The 14,718-nt window shown below is 34.6% G+C and overlaps 2 protein-coding genes across 5 annotated transcripts; both read left to right on the top strand.

The window, feature by feature from the left end:
• The first annotated feature begins 432 nt into the window (after window positions 1-432).
• On the top strand, window positions 433-3,527 carry LOC120186856. Of its 4 annotated transcripts, XM_039190688.1 has the most exons (3): window positions 433-640; window positions 1,913-3,175; window positions 3,323-3,527. In XM_039190688.1, the coding sequence occupies exons 1-2, from the start codon at window positions 527-529 to the stop codon at window positions 3,170-3,172; spliced, it is 1,374 nt and encodes a 457-aa protein (XP_039046619.1). In that variant the 5' UTR covers window positions 433-526; the 3' UTR covers window positions 3,173-3,175; window positions 3,323-3,527. The 4 variants fall into 4 exon arrangements, with proteins under 4 accessions (XP_039046619.1, XP_039046621.1, XP_039046618.1 ...); XM_039190690.1 differs by having other exon boundaries at window positions 1,916-3,527; XM_039190687.1 differs by having other exon boundaries at window positions 1,913-3,527.
• An 835-nt stretch (window positions 3,528-4,362) lies between these two features.
• On the top strand, window positions 4,363-6,139 carry LOC120186855 (BTB/POZ domain-containing protein At5g41330-like). The gene is given in 3 exon segments (XM_039190686.1): window positions 4,363-4,736; window positions 4,739-5,900; window positions 5,936-6,139. Coding segments are annotated over 3 exon segments (1,407 nt in total). The 5' UTR covers window positions 4,363-4,495; the 3' UTR covers window positions 5,940-6,139.
• The last annotated feature ends 8,579 nt before the right edge of the window (window positions 6,140-14,718 follow it).

The following is a 14,718-nucleotide window of genomic DNA, read 5'->3' as shown; positions in this document are numbered from 1 at the left end:
GACCCCCTTTTCTTTATTACTTTATTTATTATATGCGGTGGCGCACGGAACCCCATGAACACGTGGATGCGCACACGTGCACACCTTCCGCAACCACTTCATTACATCAAATCTAATTTCACCTCTACTAACATTAATATAACCAGCTCCAATTAAGTTTTACAACCATCTTCTCTATCTTTCATGATTACTTCTATAAAATATTTTATTAAACTAAAAAATTACTAAATATTTTTTAATTCATTTTTCAAGAACATACGTGTGATGAGAATTTGAAGTTAAATAATTAGCTTATTATACATTATAATTAATCCTCTAAAAGTGGAAGGGCATTTAAGTAAATGGAGCGAAACCTTAGGCAATTTATGAACATTACCTAAGCTCATAGAACCAAGTGATTGCCGTGTTTGACCTCGATTATGAACATATTATATATTTTATTATCGAGAAAATTTGACAATTCCGAGAGGAAGATAGTTTTGAGCTGTTTGGCTCGCCAGAAAAAAATAGAAAAAAGAAAGTAGAAATGAGAGGCGCGAATGGAGAATCTAGAGCTATGAATAACCCTTTGGAGATTATATATGCTGCTGCTAACGCGATCGCTTCAGCTGAGAATCGTGTTCCACAATCTACTGGTCAGGTAAAATTTTTATTTTCCTTTTTTTATGTATGTTTAATACTGTTTTTTTATTGACTTGATTGTTTTAATTGAATTTATTTCGATTTGGTTGAGTTCCAGATGTTTTTAAGCTTCTTTGATTTCATTTCGTGATATGTTTTTGCCTGATTCGATTTTTCCCCTTTTTGTTCTTTGATTATATTACATGCTGATTTAGTGAACTTCTATCTTTAATCAAATTTCGCCTCTTTTTTTGGCTTCAGAAACGGTAACTTAAATGCTTGTGATTTTAGGCTTAGATTTTATTGAAGGTTGGCTTGTTCCTGAATCAAGAGTCTTTCACTGTTGCTTGTGTTTAGGGATACTTAAGTTCAGAAGCTGCAGTTTTTGCTTGTACAAATTGGTTTTTGGTACTTCAAAACATACATGTTTTCTGCTTTTTGAACTTGGCAGTTCGGGAATATGAGAATAGTCGGTGTTGATGAAACAGTGCTAATTAGTAGTATATAATAATTTTTGGTTACTTATTTACCCTGGAAACACCTTGTATTTAGATGATCTTCCTCATGCCTTATTTCCTGTTTTACTTTCATTCAGCAAAGTTCCTAAAAGAAACAAAAGAAGAGTAGCGCCAAGCTGATATTGTAAAATTTGGAACTTAGATATGGTTGTTAATTGTACTAGGCAATCTTTGATATGGCCATGACACAGTTATAGCTAATTAGAAGGTTTCGGATTCGTTGGGATTTTGGAAATCTATAAACTTCAGTAAATCATAAGATCATGAGAACATCCAAATTCAAGGTGGGAAGTGCCCTTTGTTCTGCCCGTAGGTATGATTTCCATGTACTGGAGGTCTAGTTGAAGAGTGGCAAACCGTAATCACCGAGGAAAAGGTTCGGAAATACTTAAACAAAGGGTGGGAAGTGCTTCTGCTCCTTGACCCAAACTTGGATGTTAAAAGGGCAGGTTTAAATGGGTTATCTTCTACGTTAAAAGCTTTGAAATGGAAAAAGATGCCACAAGCTTGTATTCTTTTTGCCAAAGAGTTGAAAGTACATTTATAGCATGATGTCCAATAACCTTTGAGCATATATACTTTAGTATGCTTCATTACTTGATACACTTTGGTAAAGTTCGACGAGGATTGGTTGTATTTTTGCTGTAATATGCCTTTTTGTCTTTTAGAACAAAAGTTTTCATTAATCGTACCTGTCATTTATTTGATTTCTTCTAGCTACCTAAGAATTTGGTGCAATCTCCTGTAATAATGCATTTTATCTTAACGTTCAGAAGAAAAGATGGGGTGGTTTCTGGAGCAAATATTGGTGCTTTGGATCTTACAAACAAAAAAAGCGAATTGGACCTGCTGTTCTTGTTTCTGAAACGAGTGCTTCCCATGCTAATGTGCCTGCTGCTGAAATTCCAACCCAAGCACCTGCCATGACACTTCCTTTTGTTGCACCACCCTCTTCTCCTGCTTCTTTCCTTCCATCTGAACCCCCCTCTGCTACTCGGTCTCCAGCTGGTTTAGTGTCTCTCACCTCCATATCTGCTGGTATGTACTCTCCAGGGCCTGCTTCTATATTTGCAATTGGCCCTTATGCTTATGAAACTCAGTTAGTTTCACCACCTATTTTCTCGACCTTCACCACTGAACCATCGACTGCTCCCTTCACTCCTCCCGCTGAGTCGATACACTTGACTACACCTTCCTCACCTGAGGTGCCATTTGCTCAGTTCCTTGGCCCCAACTTCCAGTTTGGAGAGGCTGGACAGAGATTCCCCATATCCCACTATGAATTTCAGTCCTATCAGCTTCAACCCGGGAGCCCAGTTGGCCAATTGATCTCACCAAGCTCAGGAATCTCGGGTTCTGGCACATCATCTCCTTTCCCTGATTGTGATTTTGCTGCTGGTTTACGCTTTCCCGAGTTCCGGATGGGTAATCCTCTCAAGCTCTTCGACATTGATAAGCTTTCCAACCGTGAATGGGGATCATGTCATGGTTCTAGGACTTTAAACCCAGATGCTACAACGTCCACACCTCGCGGTGGATTTCTTCAGGGTAGACAGATCTCTGAAACTGTATCATATCCACGTGTGGATAAACAAAACCCAACTGATCAGGTTGCAGTTAATCATAGACTCTCATTTGATTTGACTACTGTAGAAGTTATAAGAAGTGTGGAAACAGAGGCAGCAACACCATCTGAAGCCGTGTCAAGATCTCCACAGAATGAAGCAACAAGAGAAAGAGAAGAGAATGCAACTAAGCTGGTGGACGATCATGAATGTCGTGTTGGTGAAACAACCAATGAAAGACCAGAGAAAGCTGCAGCAGATGGGGAAGGCACACCACACCACCATGAGAATCAATGCCTAACACTTGGGTCAGCTAAAGAATTCAATTTTGACAATGTCGATGGAGTTGATGCCCATAAGCCTATTGTTAATTCTGATTGGTGGGCGAATGAGAAGGTAGCCGGAAAGAACAACAGTGTAGCCCGGAATTGGTCTTTCTTCTCCATGATGCAGCCAGGAGTTAGCTAACCGGTATGCATTTTAGTAGATGCCTTCTGATTTTCACGTCATTTTAGGAACTAGATGCAGTGTCGGCGATCTAAACAATTTGGTAACAGCAACAGGGAACAATTAATCAACCATATCACAGGTAACTTTAATGTTATTTTTTTTAGTCAGATGGCGATTTGCATGAAGAATGTATTCGAGTCATCCCGACTAAAAGAAACAAGGTCTCGGGCATATTTTTGTTGTTTGTAGTATACATCTCCAATATAAGCAGATAGATATCATATCAAAAGAGTCTTCGATTTGTGCCCTCATTATGTAAAATATGAATGACAGGATTGCAGTTAAAGTAATGAAATTTTTGTGTGATGGTCAATTTTTAGAATGCTGATATTTGCGAATGGATTGAATTATATTCGCTCCGGGGATAATTTCTAGTTATGCTGATATTTGCAGTTACCCGGCAAGTTTTTTTTTAGACCCATACTAAATTAATAAATCCAATTTACCATACTAAAATCTTTTATTTATTTATTTTATTTTACTTTGAACAAAAGTTCTATACGTGCTTTAATTTAAAATTTAATCATAATATAAAACTTTGTCTTAATTTGAAATTTAATATCCACCACCAATCACTAGTATCCAAAACAATCATCCATGTTTTCCTTAATAGAAGAATTTCTTTAAATAAAGGGTAAATTATGTATTTAGTACTTAAATTATTAGTTTGATTTGTTTTAATTCAAATTCATATTTAATGTTTAACTTTTTAATTTTATTCTAGTATTCCGGCGGGTATCTGGTCGCCGTTAAAAATTTAGCTCGTTTAGTATCTGAATTAATTTTAGTCTGTTTTAGTATCTAGACTTTTAATTTTGTTAAAATTTAATGTTAAGTTTTAAATGGAGTACTAAAATAAAATAAAATTAAACTTTATATACGATTTTAAATAAATTTAAAACTTTAAATACTAAAATATATTAAAATGAGTAATTTAGACATTAAACGCATAGTTTACCTTAAATAAAAGAAGAAAACAAAACAGCATTCTCGTTCCACAAATGGATGGTCAAACAAAAAGTCTGCCCAGGTTGGAGTTTGACGACTCGGTTAGTCAGCTTCGGTTCATTCAACTAACGTTAAATATGCATTCCGATGCTGGGATTTCATTTCTCATTTTCACAACAAACCAGACCAAACTCTGTCGCCTTCTACAAGACCCCAGCAATCAATTTCCCTTCCCCCCTTTATTTTCTCTAATTGCCCACATCTTTCTTCAAAGAATCTATTCCAAAACCCAACATTCTCATCTCTTTCCAAGAATTTGGGGGGTGAAAAATCATGTCAACGATTGCAATGCAGAGTTTGGAAACAGAACCGGAGTTAAACAGCAATGTCGTGTCGATCAACGTCGGCGGCCAGATTTTCCAAACCACCAAGCAGACCCTAACACAAGCCGGCCCTAAATCCCTCCTTTCTCAAATTGCGGGAACGGGTTCAGACCGGTTCGTCGACCGAGACCCGGATCATTTTTCCCTCCTCCTCTCCCTCCTCCGTAGCGGTGCCCTCCCTTCAAAGTCAAGGATTTCGACCTCCGTGACCTCATCGAAGAATCCAGATTCTATGGCCTCGAGTCCCTCTTGACCAGCTCTTTGAGCAACCCTTCTCAGTTTGACGGTTTTGCCCTCCAAAAGTCGTCCGTATTGCCCTTAAACGGCAGGGACTGCCCTTCCGCGATCGCCTCGACGCCGTTTGGGTCCTTGCATGTATCCCACGGTAGCAAGATCACGTCATTCGATTGGTCGCGGACGAGAAAGTCAACGATTCTGACCCAATTCACAGCCGTCGATTCCTTACTCGCTTTATCCCCGGATATCGTGGCGGCCGGGGCGACAGACTTTTCGGGGCTTCAGATTCTCGACCTCCATGGAGAATGCGTCAAACAAGTTCTCAACTGGGAGAATTCGACCCGGTCTGGCTCCACGGTTCAAGCCATCGGTTCATCAGGCGAATTCTTGTTTACCAGCTTTGAATCCAGTAGGAGAAACTCCAATTCTATCCTGGTTTATGATTTGAATACTTTGAACCCTGTTACTGAGATCGGGCATAACGAGATTTTCGGGGCTGATCTTGATTCAGCCATCCCTGCTACAAAGCTGAAATGGGTTTCGAGTTATGGATTACTTATGGCATCCGGGTCACATAGCGGGTTATCGGGTGTGACAGGGAATATTAGGTTTTGGGATATAAGGTCTGGTAATGTGGTCTTTGATTTGAAGGAGAAAGTTGATTGCTTTGCCGATGTTTGTGTTTCGGATAATTTGAATGTGCTCTTCAAGGTTGGAGTGAATTCCGGGGAGGTTTTTAATGCGGATTTGAGGCGTTTAGGGAGTGTGAATAATGATGCAGATGATAATAGTAATCCATGGATTTGTCTTGGGGATAGAAGGAAGGTTGTTAATGGGAAGAAAGAAGGGTTTGGATGCAAAATAGAGAGCCATGGAAATCAAGTGTTTTGCAGTAAAGGATGGGCTATAGAGTTGTGGTCAGAGGTCGCGATGGGTTCAGATAAGACCAGTGAGGGTCAATTAAAGGGAAGGGTTTTTAGGAAGAATTTGATGGGTAGAGTGAAGGATACCGGAGGCTTGAGGATAACCAACTTGGCATTTGGTGGAAACAAGATGTTTGTGACTCGTAAGGATCAGCAAGCCGTTGAGATTTGGCAGGGTTCGACGACGAGGGGGTTTTGATCTTTCAAGACTTTAGTAGCATTGACGAATGTTGATCAACCTAGAATCCAGTAAGCTATTTCTTAAATTTTAATGTATTGTTTGATAGCTGCTGTAACTAGGACATGAACACAAGAAAAATTGTTTGTAGTTGCAGATTTGGTTCTTGGTGATTGAATTCGTATTAGATTTCATGGGAAGATGCAGGCCTTTGTTGTTTAGTCTATTAATGCCCCATCCAAGATGTGGTAATTGCCATTACTGTTGTTGTTTATGATTGCCCTGGGATCCTGCTTCTTGTTGTTGTATGAAGTTTTATGCATTTCATTCAATGTCTTCAAGTTCTCAGTTGAAACCTGCTGTACTGGAAAGTAGCATGGAACTTGTCAGCATTATAGCTATTTTTAAGTAATATTCTTTGAACCAATCTCTATGATGAGCAGAGGAACATACTTGTTTTGATTTCTGAGGAAATACTAATTCTGTGCATCCCTCGATGGCATTGTCAATGTTTAAGCTTAGAAGTTTGCCCTTCAGGCAATGAGAATCATTCAAATCAGGGATGGACCGAGGGGTGTCCCCTTGAAAATTTCAAATTATCATATATTTTAGATACTTTATTTTGCATTTTCTATTGATAATCTATTTATATCTCCTAAAATTTTCATTAACCATGTCAAATGAAAGAATAAGGTGATCAAAATCCCCAACAGCCTGCCAATAATAAAACCCATTGGCATAATTACTAAACAAAGGAGAACCATAAGCATGAACCCCAGCAAGTGGAATTTGCTTCCATGAATTGCTTTTAAGGGAATATAACTCGACTTGGTTGATCCAATCTGCCATCAACCCTTCTTCTAGATTCTCTTCAAAGTAATTAGTAACAAATCTTACAACTTTGAAGTCATCAGTCTGAGAATCATACCCAAAACGAAGGCAGCCGAAACTAGTGTAATCTAATGCAGGAGGGCGTTGGACTGTGGATTAAGGATTTTGAACTCTCTGGTAGATGGGTTCCAAAGGGCAGCCTTACCAGAATCATGTAAACACAAGATCCCATTACAAGGACCATTAACTAAAGGTACATACCAACAATTCTCGAAAATGGGTAAGTGAATATTGTGTTTTACTCTAAAGTTTTGGCCTTTCTCGATCGAAAGTTGAGAGAATTAGTGGATGTAATCATGGGAGTTAACACCACAAAGTTTGAGGAGGAGATTAAGGTTTTTGTTTTTTGAGGAGGTTGTGCTGATGTTTGGCAATGAAATGAGGGGTTTGAAAAGATGAAGACCAAGGCTTGCAAACGCACCTGAATCGTATCAAGGATTTAACAGGAAGCTTCAAGAGAATCTCCAACATCACCATCTCTGGTAACTCAGCTCCTGCTTTGCTCATCTTCCTTCCGTTTTTATTGCCTCTGTTTTTAATCCCAAAAAAATAGGGTTCCTAGAGAATCATTTTAACTGCCGTTTTGCGTTTCCAGGAGGGAGGAAATGAGTTTAAACTCATTTCAAAGCCTAAAATGACTTATTTAACATCTTAAACGGCCCGTTTGTGACCATGGGCCCACGTGCACTCTTTTAGATTTATTGCTTTAAAGGGCCTTGTACTTTTGACTTTAATACAAAACAATCCTCTTTCCCTTTTGTTTTTAATTTTCTGGAAGTTTTCATTCATGTATTCTAACTTTATTTTTATTCATTTTAGTCCAGGTTTCTGGTTATATGGATTTTTTATTTTAATGCCCTTTCATTTTCTTGCTATTTATATTCTAGTCTTTATTTTTATGCACTTTACATTTCACTCTTTAATTTATGCCTTTATTTTTCAGTCCTTTTTCATTTAGACACTTTAATTTACTTTATTTACATTTCAAAACATTTATTTCCTTTATTTGCATTTTAGTATTTTTATTTACATTATTTATATTCCGGTACTTTCTTTTGTTATTTATATTTTTGTTCCTTTAATTATTCGTCATTTACTTTTTAGCACGTTTGTTTTTTATATTAGCTCTTAAATTTCATAGTTTATTCAATTTAATCCTTTTTCATTAAATTTAAGCTTATAATTTTATAATTATTTCAATTTAGTCATTTATTATATTTTAATGGCTTTTAAATTTTACCATTTCATTTATCATGTTTTTTAATCTAATCCTAGATTAAGTTTTTTACTTTAGATTAAGCACCTTAAGTTTAGTTTTCTTTATTTTAGTCCCTTATTTTAGGGGAATGTTTAAAATGGCCCCGCCAATGCTCGAGGTTCCATTTTTAATTATTTGATTCAATAAAATTATAAAAATTATTAAGGTTCAATATTAGAGTCTTCACTTTAGGTTTAATATCATTTTAGTCCTTAAATTAGGGGAATATTCAAAATGATCCCAGTCAATGATCGGGCTTCATTTTAATTATTCGATTGAATAATTTTTTAAAATTTATTAGGTTTAATATTAGATCTTAAATTTTAGATTTATTTCTATTAAGTTTCTTTAAAATTCATAACTTGACACTTTAGTTGATAAAGCTTTAATTAACTCATTTAGTATAATTACGTTTAATAATTGTTTGTTTAATTGCATAATTCATTTTCAAAAGACGACAATGTTCATTTATTTTAGGGTTAATAATGTATCTTCCGCCTTTTGCTTGAAGGTGGCCATTATTAATTCTCAAAATAAATCAACGTCCTTTTCAAACCCATACATCATAATCTCGAAATTATTAATGTAATGTTCATTTATTGAGATTAATAATAAAACTTTCGCTTGCTTAGGAGAAATAATTATTAATTCTAATAAATTAATACTCTTTTTCAAATTTGCATAGCAGATCTTAAACTACATAAAATCTCAAACTTGAAATTTTCAATCTTAGAACAAAGAGTAATGTAATCAACTATGTATCAATTTTGGACATTGTAGGGGTGTTAATCATTCCCACATATAATTGAATCCTGAGCCTAATTTTTTATTTCACATACCAAATTTTTGATATTTTAGTAAAATCAAAAGTTTTATTATCCACTTGTATATATTTTAAAGAATCTCATAATATTTATAAGGCTTAATAAAAAAATAAGTTTCCAAACTATATCAGTTTCCTCATTTAGGAGCTTAAACTTCTTTACAGTCAATTTGGATGCCTAACATTACCATTTTAAGTGTCTCAATCGTAACAACGTTAAAAAAGTTATGTTAAGTGACCCAGGTCGTGTTAAGGTAATTTAAAAATTTTATTTAAAAAACTTTAAAATATTACTATATTTAAAAAGCCTTAACTCTTTAATCCTTACCTTACCATCTCCATTATTGGCCACGACTATTGTCGCCTCTGTCACATTTAGCATCTTCCTTGTCGACTGTCATCTCCCTTATCGTCGTGCGCACAATCAGATCACATGAATGTCGCGATTTTGGGATTTCGGGTTTGCCATTTGGGAGTTTAGGTTCGTCGAGGATATGATGTTTCTCGGATTTGGGTTGTTAGATTCGACTTGTCATCGAGTGGAGGTTCGGTCAATGACAATAATGACGATTGACGAGGGTATAGGGATTGAAATTAGAGTTTTCAAAGTTTTGTATTTTTTTAGGTTTGAGAAACTTTTGGGTTTTTCGATATATATATATATATATATATATAAGTTTTTATTTTAAACTATTTTTTCAAAATTATAGAAATATGGAATGTGTCACTTAACGAAATCTTTTAACAATATTTACAATCGAGACACTTAAAATGATAGTGTTCGTAACATTCTAAATTTGAACTGACCGAAAAATAATTTAAGCGCCTATAAGAGAAAAATGGTATGGTTTATGTTAGGATTTTCGGAAGCTCGAATCGACAATCGGAACGGTTTGCAAAGAGGGGTCGGAACGGTTTTGTGTTTAGGGAGTAAGGAGATTGAAAGATAGAGAATTGCACAACGATTTATAGTGGTTCGACTTTCTCAACCAAAGTCTACGTCCACTACCTTAGCTCCTCACCAAAGATTTTCCAACAAATTCACTAATTTGTTCTTTCTTTTGAGGATAAAGAGTGACCTTACAAACTCCCTAGTTTTTCTGGGCTAAACTAGAACATTTCCCTAGCTTTTACACGGGCTAAGCTAGAACCTTTCCCCTTTACAAAAGGATAAAAAATGTAAAGAATAAAACCTCTCTAAGGTAGGTGTTTACAAGATTGAGCTCACAAGAACAAAATATTTACAAGAGAAAGATGAAATAAGATTGAAAAACTCTTCTCTTGTGTTTGATTGCTTGGATAGTTGTTCTTTTGCTTCTTCAAGTGTTCTTAGGTTGTATTTATAGCTTGGAATGTGTTTGAAGTCGTATATAGTCGTTAGGGATGTTTTGGAGCCGTTTGGAGATGAGAAACAATTAATAAAACAGCTTGGAGCGTGAGGGGAATCGGTACCCCCTCATGGGGAATCGGTTCCCTAAGTGCAATATGTTTTCGACCGTTAGACAGGGGGAATCGGTACCCCCTGGACAATCTGATTTTTCTTGAAACCCTTTAAAAAGAAAATATTTTTGGCTCGATTAAGGCTCGAAATACTTTGTAAAATTATTTTAAAATAGTTTAAGTATAAAACACAATTTTACACTTTAGTAAGGATTAAAATGAACTTTGAAAGACTTGGAGTAATATTTTGATATTCGAATAATTACATCGAATATACTTAGGAAATCTTTTGTAAAATCTTAAAATTCATTTAACTTAATTTGTTATATCGAAACATCAAAATGTTTTCAACAATCTCATCTTTTTGATATAACAAAACATTTGAGTAATTTTAAGATTTTGAAATAAAGTTTGAAATTACTTCCCCTTACTTTAACACTTCTCCCCTTTAACACCTTAACACTTTCTCCCCTTTTTGTTAAATCAAAAAGGCTCTAATATTTGAAGTTCAAAATAACTTTGGAGAGTAAGTAGTAAATTTGACATTTTAAAAATCATTTGAAAAAAATCAAAGCTCCCCCTCAATAAATGCATTCCAAATAAAATTTTGCTTTTAGGATCTTGACACTTAAACAAAATTGAATTTCAACAAAGAATAACAAACATGTTAGTAGCATATGAAATTCAATATATCCAAGACTAAAATACTTTATGCAATACCAATTGTTGAATTTAAGATCATATGCATAAAGTTTTCTAAAAATGTTATGCATTTGAAAATTTTTGATATCAATTATTAGAGAGATATCATTTTTATTTAAACCACATGCATAAACATTCAAATTTAGGTCAAATTTTTTAAAGATTTATAAAATCAAAGTATTTGAAAAGTTGATATCAATTGTTAGAGAGATATCATTTGCATTAAAACAAATTTTGACCAAAATTTTATTATGATGAACTAAAAATTCTGAAAAAAACATTACAACTTTAAAATGTTCATCATAATCATCTTTTCAACATACATGAGATTAAAACAATGATGCATAATCATTTAAAACCAAAACTCATGCATGCTTAAAATCAAATGAGCAACCAAATAATCCAAAATTAAAAGTATTAAGCTTAGAGGTTACCCATTCCTTTTTCATGTGTGGCTAGAGCATCTTGAATATCACCATTTTCATCACAATTGCTTCCACACACCTACAAGAGACATTTAAGTAGATTTTGGTATCCAAATTGCTTTGGATCCTTGAACGTTAGTTACAATGCCCCTTGTTTCTTTTGGAACCCATACTTGCCTAATTTTAAAACGTTTTCCTTTCTTCAAAGGACAAGTATGTTCCATATGACCATGATAATGGCAATGTGAGCATTTTGCCATATTTAAACATAATAGGTTGTTTTTAGAAATTAATTCTTTTTCTTTTATTAAGCTTTCAAACTTAACACCTAACTCAAAATTTTCTTTTTCTAAATCATTTATTTTGATTTTTGAAAGCTCTAAATTATTTTTCAAAATTTCATTTTGATTTTCAAAATCAACTTTTGCTTTCAAAATCAAATTATCTTTATTTTTGAGTTTTGAAATTAATTTCGTTTATTTGGAATTCATGGTCTTAAATCCCAAATACAACATATTATAAGCATCTTGTAACTCATCAAAAGTAAATGAATTAAATTCATTTGAGTTAGAAGATACCTCGAATTCTTCTTGAGTGGTCATGAGGCATAGGTTGACTACTTCATCTTCATCATTGGAATCATCTTCATCACTCCAAGATGCAATAAATGCCTTCTTCCCCTTTTTCTTTAGAAGAGGACATTTAAACATGACATGCCCCTTTCTTTGACAATCGAAGCATACCGGGGGACTCTTCTTCTTGGTTGATTCATGTTTCACTTCCTTGGAAATCATGAATCTCTTGAGTTCCTTCAAGAGCTTGATCATCTCTTCTTTTTGTTCATCATCGTCTTCATCCACCTCATCACTTGAATCTTGATAGCTTTCATTGATGCCTACGTCCTCATTCTTCTTCTTCTTCTTCTTCTTCTTCTTGTTTTTCTTCTCTTCTCTTCCCTTTCTTCATCTTCCTTCACCAGTATCTCATGAGTGAGAAGGGAACCAATTAGCTCATCGAGAGTGAGAGACTTTAGGTTTCTTGCTTCGATAATGGCCGTCTTCTTTGATTGTCACTCTTTTGGAAGAGACTAAATCATCTTCCTCACAAGCTTCTCATTTGGGATTACTTCTCCATATCCCTTGAGACCATTGACAATCACGGAAAATCTATCTATCATAGCTTTGATGTCTTCATCGGGTTTCATCTTGAAGTTCTCGTAGCTATGCTTGAGAAGACTTTTCTTTGATTCCCTCACTTCGTCGGTTCCTTCATGAGTGACTTGGAGCTTATCCCAAATCTCTTTGGCACTGGAACAAGATGAGACTCTCCAATATTCATTTGGGCCTAAAGCACAAAATAGAATATGTATAACCTTAGAATTAAGCTGAAAATTTTTCTGCTCTTCTCTACTCTAATCGTTGTACTTGCCGGGTGGAGAGGAGTAATTGTCCATGATTGAGTACCAAGCTCTTAGATTGTATGATTGAATGAAGTACATCATCTTATTCTTCCAATGTGGATAATTTGCTCCATTGAACAAGGGTGGCTTGTTGACCGGTTATGAATCTATAATAGGATATTCTTCAAGATAATAAGTACCGGAGGAAAAAGTCATTTCTTTGTCGGTTGCGTCGGGAATTGGTAGAGCTTCTTCTAGGATCGTCTCAAGGTGGTTAAACCTTCTTAATGAGTTAGGCTCTGATGCCAATTGTTAGGATTTTCGGAAGCTCGAATCGACAACCGGAACGGTTTGCAAAGAGGGGTCGGAACGGTTTTGTGTTTAGAGAGTAAGGAGATTGAAAGATAGAAAATTGCACAGCGATTTAAAGTGGTTCAACTTTCTCAACCAAAGTCTACGTCCACTACCTTAGCTCCTCACCAAGGATTTTCCAACAAATTCACTAATTTGTTCTTTCTTTTGAGGATAAAGAGTAACCTTACAAACTCCCTAGTTTTTCTGGGTTAAACTAGAACCTTTCCCTAGCTTTTACACGGGCTAAGTTAGAACCTTTCCCCTTTACAAAAGGATAAAAAATGTAAACAATAAAACTTCTCTAAGGTAGGTTTTTACAATATTGAGCTCACAAGAACAAAATATTTATAAGAGAAAGATGAAATAAGATTGAAAAACTCTTCTCTTGTGTTTGATTGCTTGGATAGTTGTTCTCTTGCTTCTTCAAGTGTTCTTAGGTTGTATTTATAGCTTGGAATGTGTTTGAAGTCGTATATAGCCGTTAGGGATGTTTTGGAGCCGTTTGGAGATGAGAAACAATTAATAAAACAGCTTGGAGCGTGGGGGGAATCGGTATCCCCTCATGGGGAATCGGTTCCCTAAGTGCAATCTATTTTCGACCAATAAACATGGGGGAATCTGTTCCCCCTGGGGGGAATCTGTACCCCCTGGACAATTTGATTTTTCTTGAAACCCTTTAAAATGAAAATATTTTTGGCTCGATTAAGGCTCGAAATACTTTGTAAAATTGTTTTAAAATAGTTTAAGTATAAAAACACAATTTTACACTTTAGTAAGGATTAAAATGAACTTTGAAAGACTTAGAGTAATATTTTGATATTCGAATAATTAAATCGAATATACTTAAAAAATCTTTTGTAAAATCTTAAAATTCATTTAACTTAATTTGTTATATTGAAACATCAAAATGTTTTCAACAGTTTAGGTCCTTATTTTTTATATTAAACCTTAATATAATTAGTTTATCAAATTTATATTTTTAAATAATTTTCATAAGCATGATATTTTTATATATAAAATAATATTATAATCTTTGGTGGATAAATATGTTATTTTTCAGTATTATTTTTTATATATGAATACTTTTAGAGAAATACAGATTTAACTATGTTCCTGAAAATTTATGTATATATCTCCTTTTTTCATTAAAATTATTAAAATTATAAAATTTTAATATAAAATTAAATAAAATTATACTGGCAACTATAATGAGTTGGAAATCAATAGGAGGGGTGGGAGCTGTGGATTAATTGGGAGTTTAAGAGCTGTGGATTCAGGTTTTCCTTTGACTTTGTAAATTGCAGACTTTTGTGGACAGTCGGTGCAACCCAAAGTCTCCTTCATTAGAGGGATCTAGACGGGCGGTCGTTTTTTTTAAAGTTTAAGATTATTGTATATTTTAAATTTTTATATATTTTTATTAAAAATCTGTTTTCATTCTCTATAACTTTGTAAATTAAATTTATTCTCTTAAAATTTATAAATTTAAATTCGTCCTAAAACATAAAATTCAAGTACTTCACTTGCATGACTTTGCCGTGGG

The sequence above is a fragment of the Hibiscus syriacus genome, unplaced genomic scaffold (assembly GCF_006381635.1).
Source record: "Hibiscus syriacus cultivar Baekdansim isolate YM2019G1 unplaced genomic scaffold, ASM638163v2 tig00113721_pilon, whole genome shotgun sequence".
Classification (NCBI taxonomy): domain Eukaryota; kingdom Viridiplantae; phylum Streptophyta; class Magnoliopsida; order Malvales; family Malvaceae; genus Hibiscus; species Hibiscus syriacus.
Note: the sequence above shows the minus strand (reverse complement) of the source record. Positions and strands in the feature narration are given on the sequence as shown.

What these genes read in the sequence shown, in the direction of transcription:
- LOC120186856 (XM_039190688.1), top strand. Translation starts at nt 527, where the DNA reads ATGAGAGGCGCGAATGGAGAATCTAGAGCTATGAATAACCCTTTGGAG. An exon ending in TTCCACAATCTACTGGTCAG is followed by an intron (nt 641 to 1,912) that starts GTAAAATTTTTA and finishes CTTAACGTTCAG; the next exon opens with AAGAAAAGATGGGGTGGTTT.